Genomic DNA, 13,926 nt, shown 5'->3' on the forward strand with positions numbered 1-13,926 from the left:
AGGGATAGGCCGCTAGCTTGGATTTCCATCTCTACAGAGGCCTGTGTGCTTTTGTTGCACACATCCCCTACTCTCTCTCATCCTTCTGACTCCACTCTGCCCTCTCTTCTCTTCCCCTCTTCTCTGCTCCACTCTCCTGTCCTCTCTCCTTTCCTCTCCCTGCCCCCCCCCCCTTCCTCCAGCGAGGTGGGAAGTCAAACGTCTGACCGAGGGCCTCAGGAATGTCAGCAGGCTCAGATTATGACTGTCCCCGGATGTTTGGTATTCCCTGTCCACAACGTGCCATCGGTGAACAAAGAGGCTCTCTGACGAGTCAGGAAAATATCCTGGCCTTGTTGTAGTTCTCCTCCCTGGTCCTGTCCGAGGCTCCGAGATAGACAGCAGACCAAACCATGCTCTCTGGCGCTGGGGCCGTTCCCTGGAGCGGCGGCGGCGCACACACACACACACACACACACTCTAAGACACACGCTCACATACGCAAACTTTCACACACACACACACAGGTTCACACACACACACAGCTAAAACACAGAGCTCCCTAGAGCTGGTAGACGGCTCCGGGGCCTGTGTTTTGGAGTGTGCTGTGTGTCTAAAGTGCAGTCGACAGTCACTGGGAACCACTCGGCACCCATTTGCGAGCGCCGGGGTCGCGACCTTTCCGCTGCGCTTTTGTTGTGGTTGAGCTTGAGAACAGAGCAGGTCGCCTTTGTTGCTCGAACAGAGTTCAGCGTCTTAAACGTCCCCTTTGATGCCTGCTCTGCCACTGCTCTCAGAGAGCAGTGACATCACATTATAAATGTACCCCCCCCCGCCCAGCCCCCTGTCTGGAAAACTACCAGGGTGAATTGTGGTCTTTATGGCTTTCAGTTAAGTATTATTATTATTTCCCTCCAAATGAGGTATTGTGTCAGGGGTCTGTAGGTCACCAGAACAAGGTTTGCTCCCTTGTGTTCCTGTTGTAACAGAGACCAGAGGGGCCCAGCGTGGGGTCAGCTTGGAACCCCACGCTGGGCCCCAGGTACCACGCCCTCAACCACATCCAGACGTGACCACAAGCCTGCCTCAATCTTTTCAGTGTACTGCTGGCATCACCAACGCAGTGTCTGTTAGTGCCCATTGTGTCCTGCTGGGATGTGGGATTGATTTAATCTTGATTAAATTAACTATGGACCATTATACCCAATTCATTTCAGTATAAATGGACAGTAAATGATATGGTTCAACAAGTACATTCAGTGTTGTGTTTCTGTGTTCTGTGGCCAAACAAGGTCAGGTTTGAGGCAGAATGAAGACGGTCTTAAGTCAAGCACCGACCCTCAGCATGACGTGGTGCAAACAGTGGCGTCCCTCACTGATGATGTCACTGACTGACCTGTCATTCAACCATGATGTCACTCACTGATGACATCACTGCACTGTACTTTCATGATGGTGTTTAGGAGCGCGTCTGGAGTGGTGTCAGCTGAGCAGACATGGATCATCCAAAGGGGGATCTAGCCCACTTGACGTCAGCCATTCTAAAGCTGCTGCATAGCTACCACAGGGACCTCATAATGCCCAGTAGTGAATGTCCGTACCAAAGCTGTTAACCTTAAACATGGCCAGTCCACTGGTAGGCTTCCCCAAGTCCTGGACTGCCTCCCAGGCATGATGTGAAGAGATTCATCTGCTCAATGTGGAGCTCAGATGTCAAAGTCTCCACATCGCTGCCGTCTGCCAAACTCGGCGAGCGTGTGGCAAAGGATGAGATGACAAGTAGGACCGTGAAGCGCTGGCCCGGGCCAAGCTGCTCCCAGTCCAGCTGGGACGGGGGTCAAATGTCACACAGATGCGTCAAACATGACTGGCAGGTTGAGGTTTTGCGGTTTCACACTTCAGAGGATGTTCCGTGATTTCTGCCTAGCGACAGTGAGGGGATGACCTCATGATTGGCTAGCTGTGGAGGGTTTGATCAGAGGTCTGGAGAACACGCTTCAGTTCAGCCAATGGAGAATAGAGAGTAATGACTGGAAAAGGGGATTGAAAGTCGGGCGAGGCAAAGAAACATGTTTGCATTTCTGAATTTATGACTCTCTGTCGGTGGCTAAATTGGCGGATGTTTGAGAGAACACACACACCTGCTGACCCCCCAGGGTGAGGTCACGGCAGAGTGGGGCACACTCAGACTGTGTGTGTGTGTGTGTGTGTATCTTTATCTTTGTGTGTGTATCTGGGTGTGTGAGTATCCTTTTTTTCTCGTGTTCTCTCGATTGTTCGCCTTTTGTTCTCTACATTGTATAATCTAAATATAGAGGAGTATTTGCTTCGAGTGCACTTTGTCTGTTCTGTGGGGAAGAGAAGATTGGGGGAATTTGCTGTTAATTGTAAGTGCATGTGTGGGGCCTAAGTCTGGGAAGATGGGGAGAGAGAGAGGGAGAGAGGGAGAGAGGGAGAGAGGGAGAGAGAGAGAGAGAGAGAGGGAGAGAGGGAGGGAGGGAGAGGGGGAGAGAGAGAGCATAAGGGGGAAAGGGATATGCGAGGAGGGGAACGAGGAGGAAAAGAGGAGGAACAGAGAGCGAGACGGCGAGGGGGGGTACAGTATATCATGCGTTAGCGCAGGAGTGGAGGAACGAAGGCGAGGAGGAGAGGAGCACATCCTTTCCTCATTAGGAGGAGGAGGAGGGAGGAGGAGGAGGGGAGAGGAGCCAGGGGGATATGGCAGGCCGGGCTGTAGAGCAGCCCCTGTCTAAGCTGCTGCCTTTTGAGAAGCCTCTTGTTCTGGGGCCCTTTGATGACACTGTTTAGAATGGGAAATATCTAATAAGTCAAGCATTCCGTTTAATGTGCTGCCAGACACTTTTCATATAGGCCTGGAGGTCTGAAACACTATCTCCACCACCACCACCACCACCACGGACACTTCACTCTCCTCGCAACGCCGAGGAGAGAGAGGGAGGGAACAGAGAGGGAGGGAAGAAAGGGAGAACTAGAGAGAGATTAAAGACAGAGAGAATGGCAGAACAGGGGAGAGAGAGCGAGAGAGAAAGAGCGAGAGAGAGAGAGAGAGAGAGAGAGAGAGAGAGAGAGAGAGAGAGAAAGAGAGAGCAGAGTGTGGGAGAGGCAGCTAAGAAGACACACTGAGTGGAGCTAATAGGAACCATGTGTACCAGGGTTTGGGCAGACGGGGGCGGGATAGGATGGAACACGCAGCCCAACACACAACAGTTCTCTTTTATGGATTAATCATGATCACACCGGTGCACAGCAGTAGCCCCTAATTAAAACAGACTTCTCAGCACTAACATCACATGGTGTGTGTGTGTGTGTGTGTGTGTGTTGGAACTGAGGGGGTGGCTGGTCTGCTAGGCATTAAAGAGTGATGAGGAAGAGGATGAGGAGGAGTGTTTAGTCACGTCACACCTGCCTGACCCCTGCGGTCACCCGCGACCTTTAAGTTCCCGGATCAGAAGAGGGACCCATGTGGGTGTTTTTCCCCGCTGAACGTTGATACAGCTGAGGAGAAACACGTAGTCTAAAGACGGCTTCCTGTTCGCCATCCACAGACCGCACCGCTCGGCCGTATGTTTCCAGCGCGAAAATCTCCCTCTCGATGCCGGGCCACGGGGATTGCCTGGCCCCGTCTCGGGAGCGGTGCGGCTGCCAGCGCGGGGCCGAGACGTAAACCCGGCGCACTCTTTCTCTCTCATGACTCACATCAGCTGGGACTGGCACATCTGTTAACACCGGGGCACACACACGGCTCCACCGCCCCGCCACACAAGCCTGTGTTTCCAGGGCTTCCAAGAGACTCTGAGGCCGGAGGAAGTGCAGCGACATGATGTGAAGACCACAGCGCCCAGAAGGAGGACTTGCAGAGTCCCCCGGGCTGGGTCCAGATAATGCTCGGTCGCTCAAGTCGATTTGTCCATGGTTTCAATCGAGTTGGGAGAGTGCACTTATAAAGAGGAGAAAAACAAGCCCCCTGAACAAGAAAACAAATCCACTTCGAGCCTGGGCTGATTGTGTTTCGGATGCGTTTCTCTCTGTTGTGTTCTCCCGCGTTGGACGTTCTGCTCCAGTGTGTTGGGAGGGCACCCGGCAAGGCGTTTCTCCTCCCACAGCGCTATTGGAATCACGCGTTTGGACGTGTCCCGATGCAAAGTCCAGCACACACGCCAAACACACACTTTGGGGTGTCTGTGCGTGCGTGGGGCTGGGAGTATCTGCACGTCGGGGGGGGGGGGCGCGCGTCCCTGCTAACGTGTGTGTGTGTGCGTGTGTCTCCCCCAGGCGCGTGGTCAGGAGCAGCAGCGCGGCCGGGCCGACCCCAGGGGCGGGGCCTCGTCGTGCGGCCGCAGCGGCCAGGACAGCGGCTTCGGCAGCGACTCGGCCCGCATCCGCATCGTCCAGATCGAGCAGCAGAGCGGCGCCAGCCACCACCGCATCGCCCGGCCCTCCCGCCACTCCACCATCACCAAGAACCTCAGCTTCATCCCCTTCGACGTCTTCCTCACCGCCAGCCGGCTGTCCGTCATGACCTACGCCTGCTCCAGCCCGCCCAAGGCCTCCGCCGCCGCCCCTGCCGCCGCCGTCCCCTCCACGCCCACCCCAGCCTCGCCCGAGGGGAGGGAGGGCGGAGCGCGGGAGAGGGCGGGGAAGAGTGCCCTGAACCAGGCAGGGAGCCAGACGGACCCGGCCTCCGGCCACGCGCCGCCCCCAGACCCCGCCGCGGACCCCGCCCCCCACGTGCCTCTGGCCAGCCTCACCGCCGACGACCTCCTCAACAGCAACACCCAGGCGGTGCCGGGGGCCGGGCCGGGGACCCCGCCCAGGGGCAGCCTGCTCTCCCTGGACAGCCTGGCGGCCCCCAGCCGCTCGTCGGCCAGGCAGGCGCTGGGCGTGACGGTGGTGAGGCAGCCGGGGCGGAGGGGGGCGGGGGACGCCCTCCTGGAGCCCCTGCTCCACCTCCAGGTGGCGCAGCCCTCGGCGCTGGTCAGCTGCCACCACCGGCGCCAGAGGGCGGAGCTGTCCGTGTTCGACCTGGCGCTGCGCGGCGTGCCCTCCCACTACCAGTGTCAGGGTGAGGGGGGGGGGGGGGGGGTACTAAAGAGGCTGGGGTGCAGAGGGAGAAGGGGTGTGGGGGGGGGGGGGGAAAGGAGAAGGATGGGGGGGTGGGAGAGTTAAGTTTGAGGTGGGAGAATTTTTCTATAAACCATGGTTTCGAGCCTTTGTGATATCGATTGTTACTGACACCCCCTCCCCCCCCCCCACCTCCCCCACCCCCAGACGCAGGAAAGACCCTGCCCGAGGCCCTGGACTACAGTGTGTGCTGGCTGCAGACAGTAGCTGGAGAGACTGACAGTAAGACAGGCATCCCCCCTCCTCTGCTCTCACTCCACATCAAAGACTTCCTCAACGGACCAGGTGGGGCTCGCTCCTCTCTCTCTCTCTCTCTCACACACACACACACACACACCCGTGCAGACACACACACACGCACAGGTACACACTCATTGACAAGTGAAAGCATACGTCCAGCAATGTCAGAGGATATGTCAGCTGGTGAGTATCTATGTCCGACTAGACATGAGAGAGGTTTGAAGTACAGCAGGGGCTCAACAGGGGAACACACACACACACAGAGTAACTGACCACACACACACACACAGCGACTGAACACACACACACATACAGGAGAGAAGACAAAGGGCTTATTCTGTGTGTAGGAGTGGGATATCCCCAGTGGCTGTCACTCTGGGAGATCAGGCTCCTGTCTGTGATACTGGCTTCCAGGACTGTATTTATAGAACAGCCCCACATCCATATATGGTCTGTAGCCCACACAGGGATATTTAAGGTTCGGAATATGAAGTTTTTGACCTTTAGTATGGAAGGGGCTGTGTGTGTGTGTGTGTGTGTGTGTGTGTGTGTAAGTGTGTGTCCAGCAGACCCCTCCAGGCCGTGGGTGTCGATGATCTCTATGGGAATAGGTGTGTAAACACTGCACACACGCGCATCACTTCCTGCTGACAGCGGGAGCGGATGAACCAGCTCTGCTGTCCACCTGGACACACAGTCCAGCCCCCGGGAGGGCTGAGGCCGGAGGCTGGGGATGGGGGATGAGACTGAGGCCGGGGATGACAACAGAGGCTGGGGATAAGAATGGAGGCTAGAGACGGGGTACGAAGCAGGAAAGTGTGACCATATTAGAGGCTGGGGCTGATAACCAAGTATGAACAATAGTGTCATTTAACCTTGATTCATCCACATTCAGAGCAAGATCGACAGAGCTTCCTGTAGTCTTGCTGTGATTACGTTATTAACTCTAAACATGTCTAATTAGTGTGTCTGGGCCTTGCCAGGGCTGTGAACCCAGGACATAAGACACAGCGCCAGGTTCACTCTCCCCAATGACAGTCAGGTGTTACCTTGAACCACTGAGGAGATGGACTCATGTGGAGTATGACACACACACACACACACACACACACACACACAGCTGAGACAGGATCCAGACCCAGTGTGAGATTGCTCCGGGTCAATTCCTGTCCTCCCTCGGAGATGGAAACATCTAGAATTGACCACACATGCTACCAGTCCCTCTCCCCGCACACACACACACACACACACACACATGTGCACACCGGTCCCAGAGCACAGGAGACAGTGGGAGAAGACATCCTCCATTAGCTGGGCTGTTTGGTTTGACAGCCCCTGATGTGGACTTCCTGTGGAGGCAGCGAGGGACAGAGAGAGGGAAGGAGGGCAGCTGAAGAGAGAGAGGGATCGGCTTTGGGGGATTGATGAGAGGGAGGGAGGGAGGGAGGGAAGGGAGGTTGGATGGAGGAAGGATGGAGGATTTGTCAGTTTATTTTTCTCTTCAACACCAAGGAACTCATCCCTATGGCTTCAGCAGATGAGTCCTCTCTTTGTTACATGTGTGTGTGTGTGTGTGTGTGTTTGTGTGTGTGGGGACGCGTGTGTCATCATCAAGGGAGGCAGAGAACAGCTGCGTCAGGTACACAAACACAGTTTCAAGGCTTTTGTGTGTGTGTGTGTCCTCTAATTCTCACCCCAACACAACCACACACACACAAACACTCTTCTCTAGTGTTTGGAAGGGTCAGTGAGAGAACCCAGAGTAATAAGAGCTACCACTTGCAGGAGAACAAACCCAGTACTCCATGCTAGAACCAGCAGGTGATAGATTAGCCAGAACAAATTGGAAACATTAGAAGGTTTGTCCCTGGTTCCTGTCATTGCCTTGGAGTAAAGAGATGTTGTCAGTTACTGTATACAAGCCCTTAACACACACACACACACACCGCCTTGTTCTGCTGAAGTCTACAGAACAGAACTAATATGATGCAGATGACATGGCAATGCCCTGTACCTGACACCTCCCCAACACACACACACAGACACACACACACAACACACTAATTGAAGGCACGGCCACCTGCTTCTAAAGGGGTGCGCTGTGAGGAAGTCAAGCGTGAGAGTGGGACTGAGGTATCAAAGCAGGGAGAGAATGAAAACAGTGTCAAACCTAAACTGCCCTTCCCAAGTCACTGTGTGTGTGTGTGTGTGTGTGTGTGTGTGTGTGTGTGTGTGTGTGTGTGTGTGTGTGTGTGTGTGTGTGCGCGTGTGCGCGTGCGTGCATGTGACAGGCCTTGATCTCCCAGTTTACCTGGTGCTAATAGAGGTTGACACCAGAGAAGGGCCAGCCAGTGAGTTCTCCAGCAGGGTTACATTAGCCTCCCTGGGCCAGACCCAGACCCTCCAACCCCACACCCTACCCCCCCAGAGCCCCCCACACCCTATCCCCCAGAGCCCCCCACACCCTATCCCCCAGAGCCCCCCACACCCTATCCCCCAGAGCCCCCCACACCCTACCCCCCCAGAGCCCCCCACACCCTATCCCCCAGAGCCCCCCACACCCTACCCCCCCAGAGCCCCCCACACCCTATCCCCCAGAGCCCCCCACACCCTACCCCCCCAGAGCCCCCCACACCCTATCCCCCAGAGCCCCCCACACCCTATCCCCCAGAGCCCCCCACACCCTATCCCCCAGAGCCCCCCACACCCTATCCCCCAGAGCCCCCCACACCCTACTCCCCCAGAGCCCCCCACACCCTACTCCCCCAGAGCCCCCCACACCCTATCCCCCAGAGCCCCCCACACCCTACTCCCCCAGAGCCCCCCACACCCTACCCCCCCAGAGCCCCCCACACCCTACTCCCCCAGAGCCCCCCACACCCTATCCCCTCCACTGACCTGTCCATCACCCCAACCCTACCTCTGGTCAAATCCCCTTCTTTCTTTCTCTATCCACCTCTCTCTCTCTCTTTTTTTTTACTCCCCCCTCTCCCTCACCATGTCCTGCAGCTTTCTCGAAACTCTAGGTGTTCTTAATAGGAACCACGCCGCGAGTGCGAACGCCACGTTCAGAACGCAGCCTTCTCTCTGGCCGCTTGGCTCCTGGATGCACACGCCACCATCTTGCTCTCATTAATCGATATCTGGCCGGCTCACTCCTCCCCACCTTCCCTGGCGAGCCTCCAGCCTCGGGCCTCCAGCCTCGGACCTCCAGCCTCTAGCTTCAAACCTCCGACCTCGGACCTGTAGCCTCCAGCCTCGACCGTCCAGCCCCGAACCTCCAGCCTTTAGCTCGTCCAGCTTTCCGAGGCCGAACCCTGAGCGTGGTCATCGATGCGTTCTAAGAGCGCTGGAAGGCGTTGAGCATGTTAAGGGGATGGGATCCCAGGGTGAGGGAGAGGGATTGAGTCATAGTATCAGGTTCTATATCTGCCCATCAAAGCAGGACTGAGAAGCACTGGAGATCCAGTGGTTAGTGGTCCACTGCTGCTTGTAAATAGCTGTTCTGTTTGGTGGTGAGGTTCTGCTTTGGTCTGTGTCCTCCTGCCTCTTCAACCTGAGCCTCCCTCTCTCTCACACACACACACACTCTCGCTGTTACACACACACACATGCACTTGCTTACACACACTCTCTCAGTAAGGACACTGATGTACATGTGGCTGTATAATGCTGGGCTGTCTTTTATTGGAGTCCCGCTAAAGATTCCTCTTCTGACAGAGTTCCACGGCCGTAAAAGATGCTGCGCTCCGCCGATTGTATGGGGGGGGTGGGGGGGGCACAGATGTGGCTGGGGAGCGGCACGAGGAGAGAAAGATGGAAAGAGGAGATGGAGAGTTGGAGGAGGTGTCGGAGGAGAGAGAAGGTGGAGGAGAGGGAGAGCAGGAGGACTAGGGAGCAGGCTGGCACATACGTTTCCTCTAATCAGGAGCATGTCCATGTATCCAGGCCGAACCAGGCCAGGCCAGGCCAGCTCAGCTCAGGCCAAGGTGATCTGAAACAGCCTTAACTGGTTACAGAGAAGGACGGCTCGAGGGACGGAGGGACGGGCGGGGGGGGGGGGGGGGGGGGGCATTTATTTCACTGCTGGAACGTTTCCTGTTGATAAGTGAACTGGAAATGATAAGCTACATTGCACAGCAGATTCCTCCCCTGCCTGCACCTCTGGCACACACACTGTACACACACACACACACACGCTTGCTTCCCTCCTGCCTGACTTCCAGTATGTGGAGTGAAAGAGAATTGGAAAGATGTGTGTGTGTGTGTGTGTGAGCTGCTGTTGGCTGAGTTCCCTCTCCTGTCTGCCTAGCTGTTACCTGTGGAGGAGACAGGGGCTAAAGCTCTTAAACCCTCCAAACACGGATGCCTTGATGAGCCTCATCCACCACAGCTGGAGCTGCTTTAGAAGGCCGAGCGTGTGTGTCTGTGTGTTGGTTTATGTGTCTATATATGTGTGTGTTAGTGTATGTGTCTATATATATGTGTGTGTGTGCACCATTGTGACAAAGTGGAAAAATGGGATAATGGAAGGGGTGTAAAGCAGCATGGAGTTCATTCATCTGTCTGTGTAAATTCTAGTCAAGTGTTTGAAAGGCAGAGAGAGAGAGATTGTGTGTGTGTGACTGTGGGTGTGTGTGTGTGTGTGTGTGTGTGTGTAAAGACATCAGATTTCTGACAGCCCAGATGGCCATCAGCATTTCTCCGCACACCACAGCATACACACACACACACACATATCTCCCATATCTCCATCGTTCTCACACACACACACACACACACAGTGTGAGATGTCCTGATCATAAATCTTTTCTGTGTTCCAGCTGAGCTGAGTGTGGAGCTGAGCAGGCCCCTGAAGGTGAACCTGACCCTGGCCAAGCTGGAGCAGGCCAAGGCCTACCTGGAGAAGGTCCTCCCACACCACCAGCTCTGGGGGGGCTCCGCGCCCCCCTCCGCCTCCACCACCCCCCACTCCTCCCCCGGCAAGGCCCCCAGGACCCCCCCGCGGCCGGACGCCCCCGGAGGCCTGGGGGCCCTGGTTCACTTCCACAAGGTGGCCCTCCGCACCACCCAGATGATGGTTGTCATGGAGACGGAGGCCCACCCGGCGAGGCCTAGCGTGACGGTGACGGTGTCGGCCATGACGGGCAGCATGAACGCGAAGACCGGACCCAGGCTGGATGGTAGGTCTCTCCCGGGGCCTGTACACATTGCTGCTCCTCTCAGATGGACTAGGTCTCCCTCATAGAGATACAGCAGCCTGTAGGCTCCGGTTATGTTACCTGCATTAAGACAGTGTTACACATGTTGTTATGGTATGACTCGGGGAGAAGCAGACTGAGAACGTGTGTGACCTGCAGGCCGCAGTTTGTTTTCTGTGCTCCAGAACGAAACTCGAGCCACTTGTCGTCTGACCCGTCCGGCTTAGTGTGGAGGGAAGCAAAGACTTCCTGCCTCGGAGCAGGAAATGACCCGTGCTGCATCACCGTCATGTGATCTGGCCCGTAACCATGACATCACCGAGGAGGAATGATGACCAGGTTCTGGTTGGAACCCGATCCTCTGTCCTGTCTTCCAGCCCGCTGCAGAAGGGGGGGGGGGGGCATCCTCAGACTATCAGGACCTTGTTTAGAATTCAATTTCAGGCCCTGGTTCTGGACCTGGTTCTGTGTCTAGGCCTGGGTGTGGGTATGGGTCTCGGGTGGGGTGTTTCTGGCCTGGGTCTGGGCTGTGGCTGGTTCTGGTTCTGGCAGTCCCAGGCCTGGCTGAGAGCAGCTCTCTCTGGTATGTTCATGTTTATTGATGAACATGTGGTGTTTGGATGTTTCCAGAGCCTCTGTCAAGGTTACATACGCTGCTGCTGACAGAAGCTGAGGAAAACCAAGCAGAGAGGGAAAGAACAAGGGAAGGGAAGAACGAAGGCAGGCAGGCAGGGACCAAACACAAGAGAGAACGAGAGGGGGGGGGGGGGGGGGAAGAGAGGAGAGAGAGGAGGAGGCGGGAGGAGCGGGCCTTGGTCGTCCTCCCACGTTATGACGCCATGGACCTCAGATACAGCAGGGTTGTTGTCGTTGTAGCAGCACACGCATGTGGCTCTCAGGATCCGGTGACGGCTCGTGTTTTCCTTGGTTCCAGAACCAGAAGGCTGGCTTGTGTCAGGGTTCTAATGTGACCCCCCCTGATGCTGCCTGGCTCTGTCAGCCTGGGGGGGGGGGGGGGGGGGCAATGAGGGAGGGGGGGCATCAATGGCACCGGGAGGTAGGGGAGAGTTTGTGAAGGACGGAGGGGGGGACACCCTGGGGCTCAGGACCAGAGCAGATAGAGATGGAGGGGTGTAGGCGAGGACAGGAGAGAGGAGGTAGGGGTGTAGAAGGATGGGAGAGAGGAGGGGGTGGTGGGGTGGGGTGTGTAGGATGGGGTACACGGGAGGGGGTTAGCTGGGTGTGGAAGGATAAGAGGGTGGAGGAGGGATGAGAGGTTGGGGTTGGAGGGCGTCCTGTAGGGATTGGACAGGGATCCAGAGGGAGGGGAGGGAGGGCGGGGGTGTGGGGGCACAGAGGGTAGAGAGGGGTGGAGGGAGAGGGGAGGGGAGGATTCGTAATAGAAGGCTGGGGGTGGGGTGGGGGGGGGGGGGCGAGGATTGACTGGATCTGGGCCCTTAAACGCCTGCATCTGTCTCACAGATGTTATATATAGGGTTACTTCAGATAAAATGATTGTCGAAAATTTTAATTAAAACCTCAACAATTTGCACTTGTTTACTCCAATCTGCATAACTGGGCCATGAGGCCATGTTGGAGCTGGAGGCCTGCTCTGGTTTTCACCAGCACTGCAGCTTTCATCCACATTTGATGTGTTGACTCTGATAAACACAGTTGAAAACACTGGGCAGGCAAAACAATGGAAAAACAGTGAAAGCGCCCTTTACAGTTGTGTTAGTATGAAAGTTTATACCTTCACTTAAAGATGACTATTTTTAGTTGGTAGGGGGGCGGGAGGGTGGAGGTTGTCTCATGATTGGAGCACGGGCCTTTTGAACCTAGTTCTGCCTCTTTGTTAACTGTAAACATGGTGCTGATGTCCTGATGTTGGTATTAATGGGCCTAGTGTCAAATGTAGCCTTCCTATCAACCAAGCTCTCTTCCTCAACCCTAGAACATCAGGCATGTTCTTTACACACACACACACACACACACCCTGCAGCCTGCGGGGCCAGTAAAACAGCAGGTATGAAGCAACACATAGCAGAGTTGGCTGTTCATCATGTTGTTGTTATCACCATGGATTAGGGAAATGACTGGAGGTGCTGCAGAACTGATGACTTCATCCAGTGGACGGGTGTATATTTAGAAGGAAGCGTGAGGAGTCATTACACTCAAAAATACTTCAAGCGAGACCAAATTCCACATCCTAAATTCAACATTCTAAATTCTTGATTATGTAATCTACTGTCTAAATTCTAGTTTCGGATCTCCAGACTATTCTGATTTCAAATGCCAACAATTATTTGAAGTGTAAGCTCATCTGTAATCACATCAGTTCTAGGCTGTGGGTGAGTTGTGCACTGTAGATACATTTTTCTAGTCCCTGAGTTTTGGAGGCCTGTCGTCAGTAAAACATGACAAATGGTTATAGATTAACCCCAGACCTGTGGTGACAATAGAGCTATAACAGTGCTTAGGTTTTTACTGCAGTAGCCCCATCACTTACTCCCATATCCCTCCACACCAGAAAACAGATCCCCTGGAGTCTGATGAAGACAAAGGTGGGATTCCCACACGAGCTCGAGCCGCTCGTCTGGCCTCCATAACTCAGAGAGAATGACTCCCGGGGGACGGGCTGAATGTGAGCAATCGGAGACAGGCAAATCTAGGGCTGCCTCGCTGAAGGACCCCACTGGCAGACATAGATGGATGGTCTACTGGAAGAGTGAGGATGCCACCAGAGGCTGGGGTTGGTGGGGGTGGGGGGGGGGGGAGAGAGATGGAAGTGTAGTCCTTGTGCAGAGGGAGCTGGAGGGGCTCAGTGGCGTCCCCCTCACCCCCTTGTCAGACTGCCTTCAACCAGACCCTTGGTGTGTGTGTGTACGCGTGTGTGTGTGTGTACATGTGTGAGTCCTGTCAGACAGACACCGTGTGGAAGCCCAGCCCCAGACAGGGCATCTCTCTGCCCGGGACAAGATGGAGTGAGAGGGCTCGGGGTCGGCACCGGGGTGTGTTACTGGATCCCGCTCTAATGAAAAGCAGTAGAAGGACGCTCCCAGAGGTAGAGGTGCATTTATAGTTCAATGAAGAAGGGGGGGGGGGGGGGGGGGGGGGGGGGGGAGTAGCAGCAGAAAGAACAGATGTCCCCGGGTCCCTGAAACCAGACCCTCCCTAATCTCTCAGCTAGCCGTCACACGGACCTGCCCACGGAGGCCTGTCCCCTCTGGAGGACACGCACTCACTCATACACACTTTATACACAGACACACTCATACACATCCTCACACACATTCACACACATTCACACATACACACGCTCACCCACGCACACATACACTGTCATACCCACACACACACACGA

General features: G+C 55.5%; 1 protein-coding gene across 1 annotated transcript in view; it reads left to right on the forward strand.

The window, feature by feature from the left end:
* LOC134023840 (intermembrane lipid transfer protein VPS13B) overlaps window positions 1-13,926 on the forward strand; it is a 152,059-nt gene that overhangs the window by 94,172 nt on the left and 43,961 nt on the right. Inside the window, exons 18-20 of the mRNA XM_062466198.1 lie at window positions 4,273-5,062; window positions 5,269-5,406; window positions 10,185-10,544. Of these exons, the coding sequence (XP_062322182.1) occupies window positions 4,273-5,062; window positions 5,269-5,406; window positions 10,185-10,544 (1,288 nt within the window). The remainder of the gene's footprint in view (window positions 1-4,272; window positions 5,063-5,268; window positions 5,407-10,184; window positions 10,545-13,926) is intronic.

The sequence above is a fragment of the Osmerus eperlanus genome, chromosome 7 (assembly GCF_963692335.1).
Source record: "Osmerus eperlanus chromosome 7, fOsmEpe2.1, whole genome shotgun sequence".
NCBI classification, from domain to species: Eukaryota; Metazoa; Chordata; class Actinopteri; order Osmeriformes; family Osmeridae; genus Osmerus; species Osmerus eperlanus.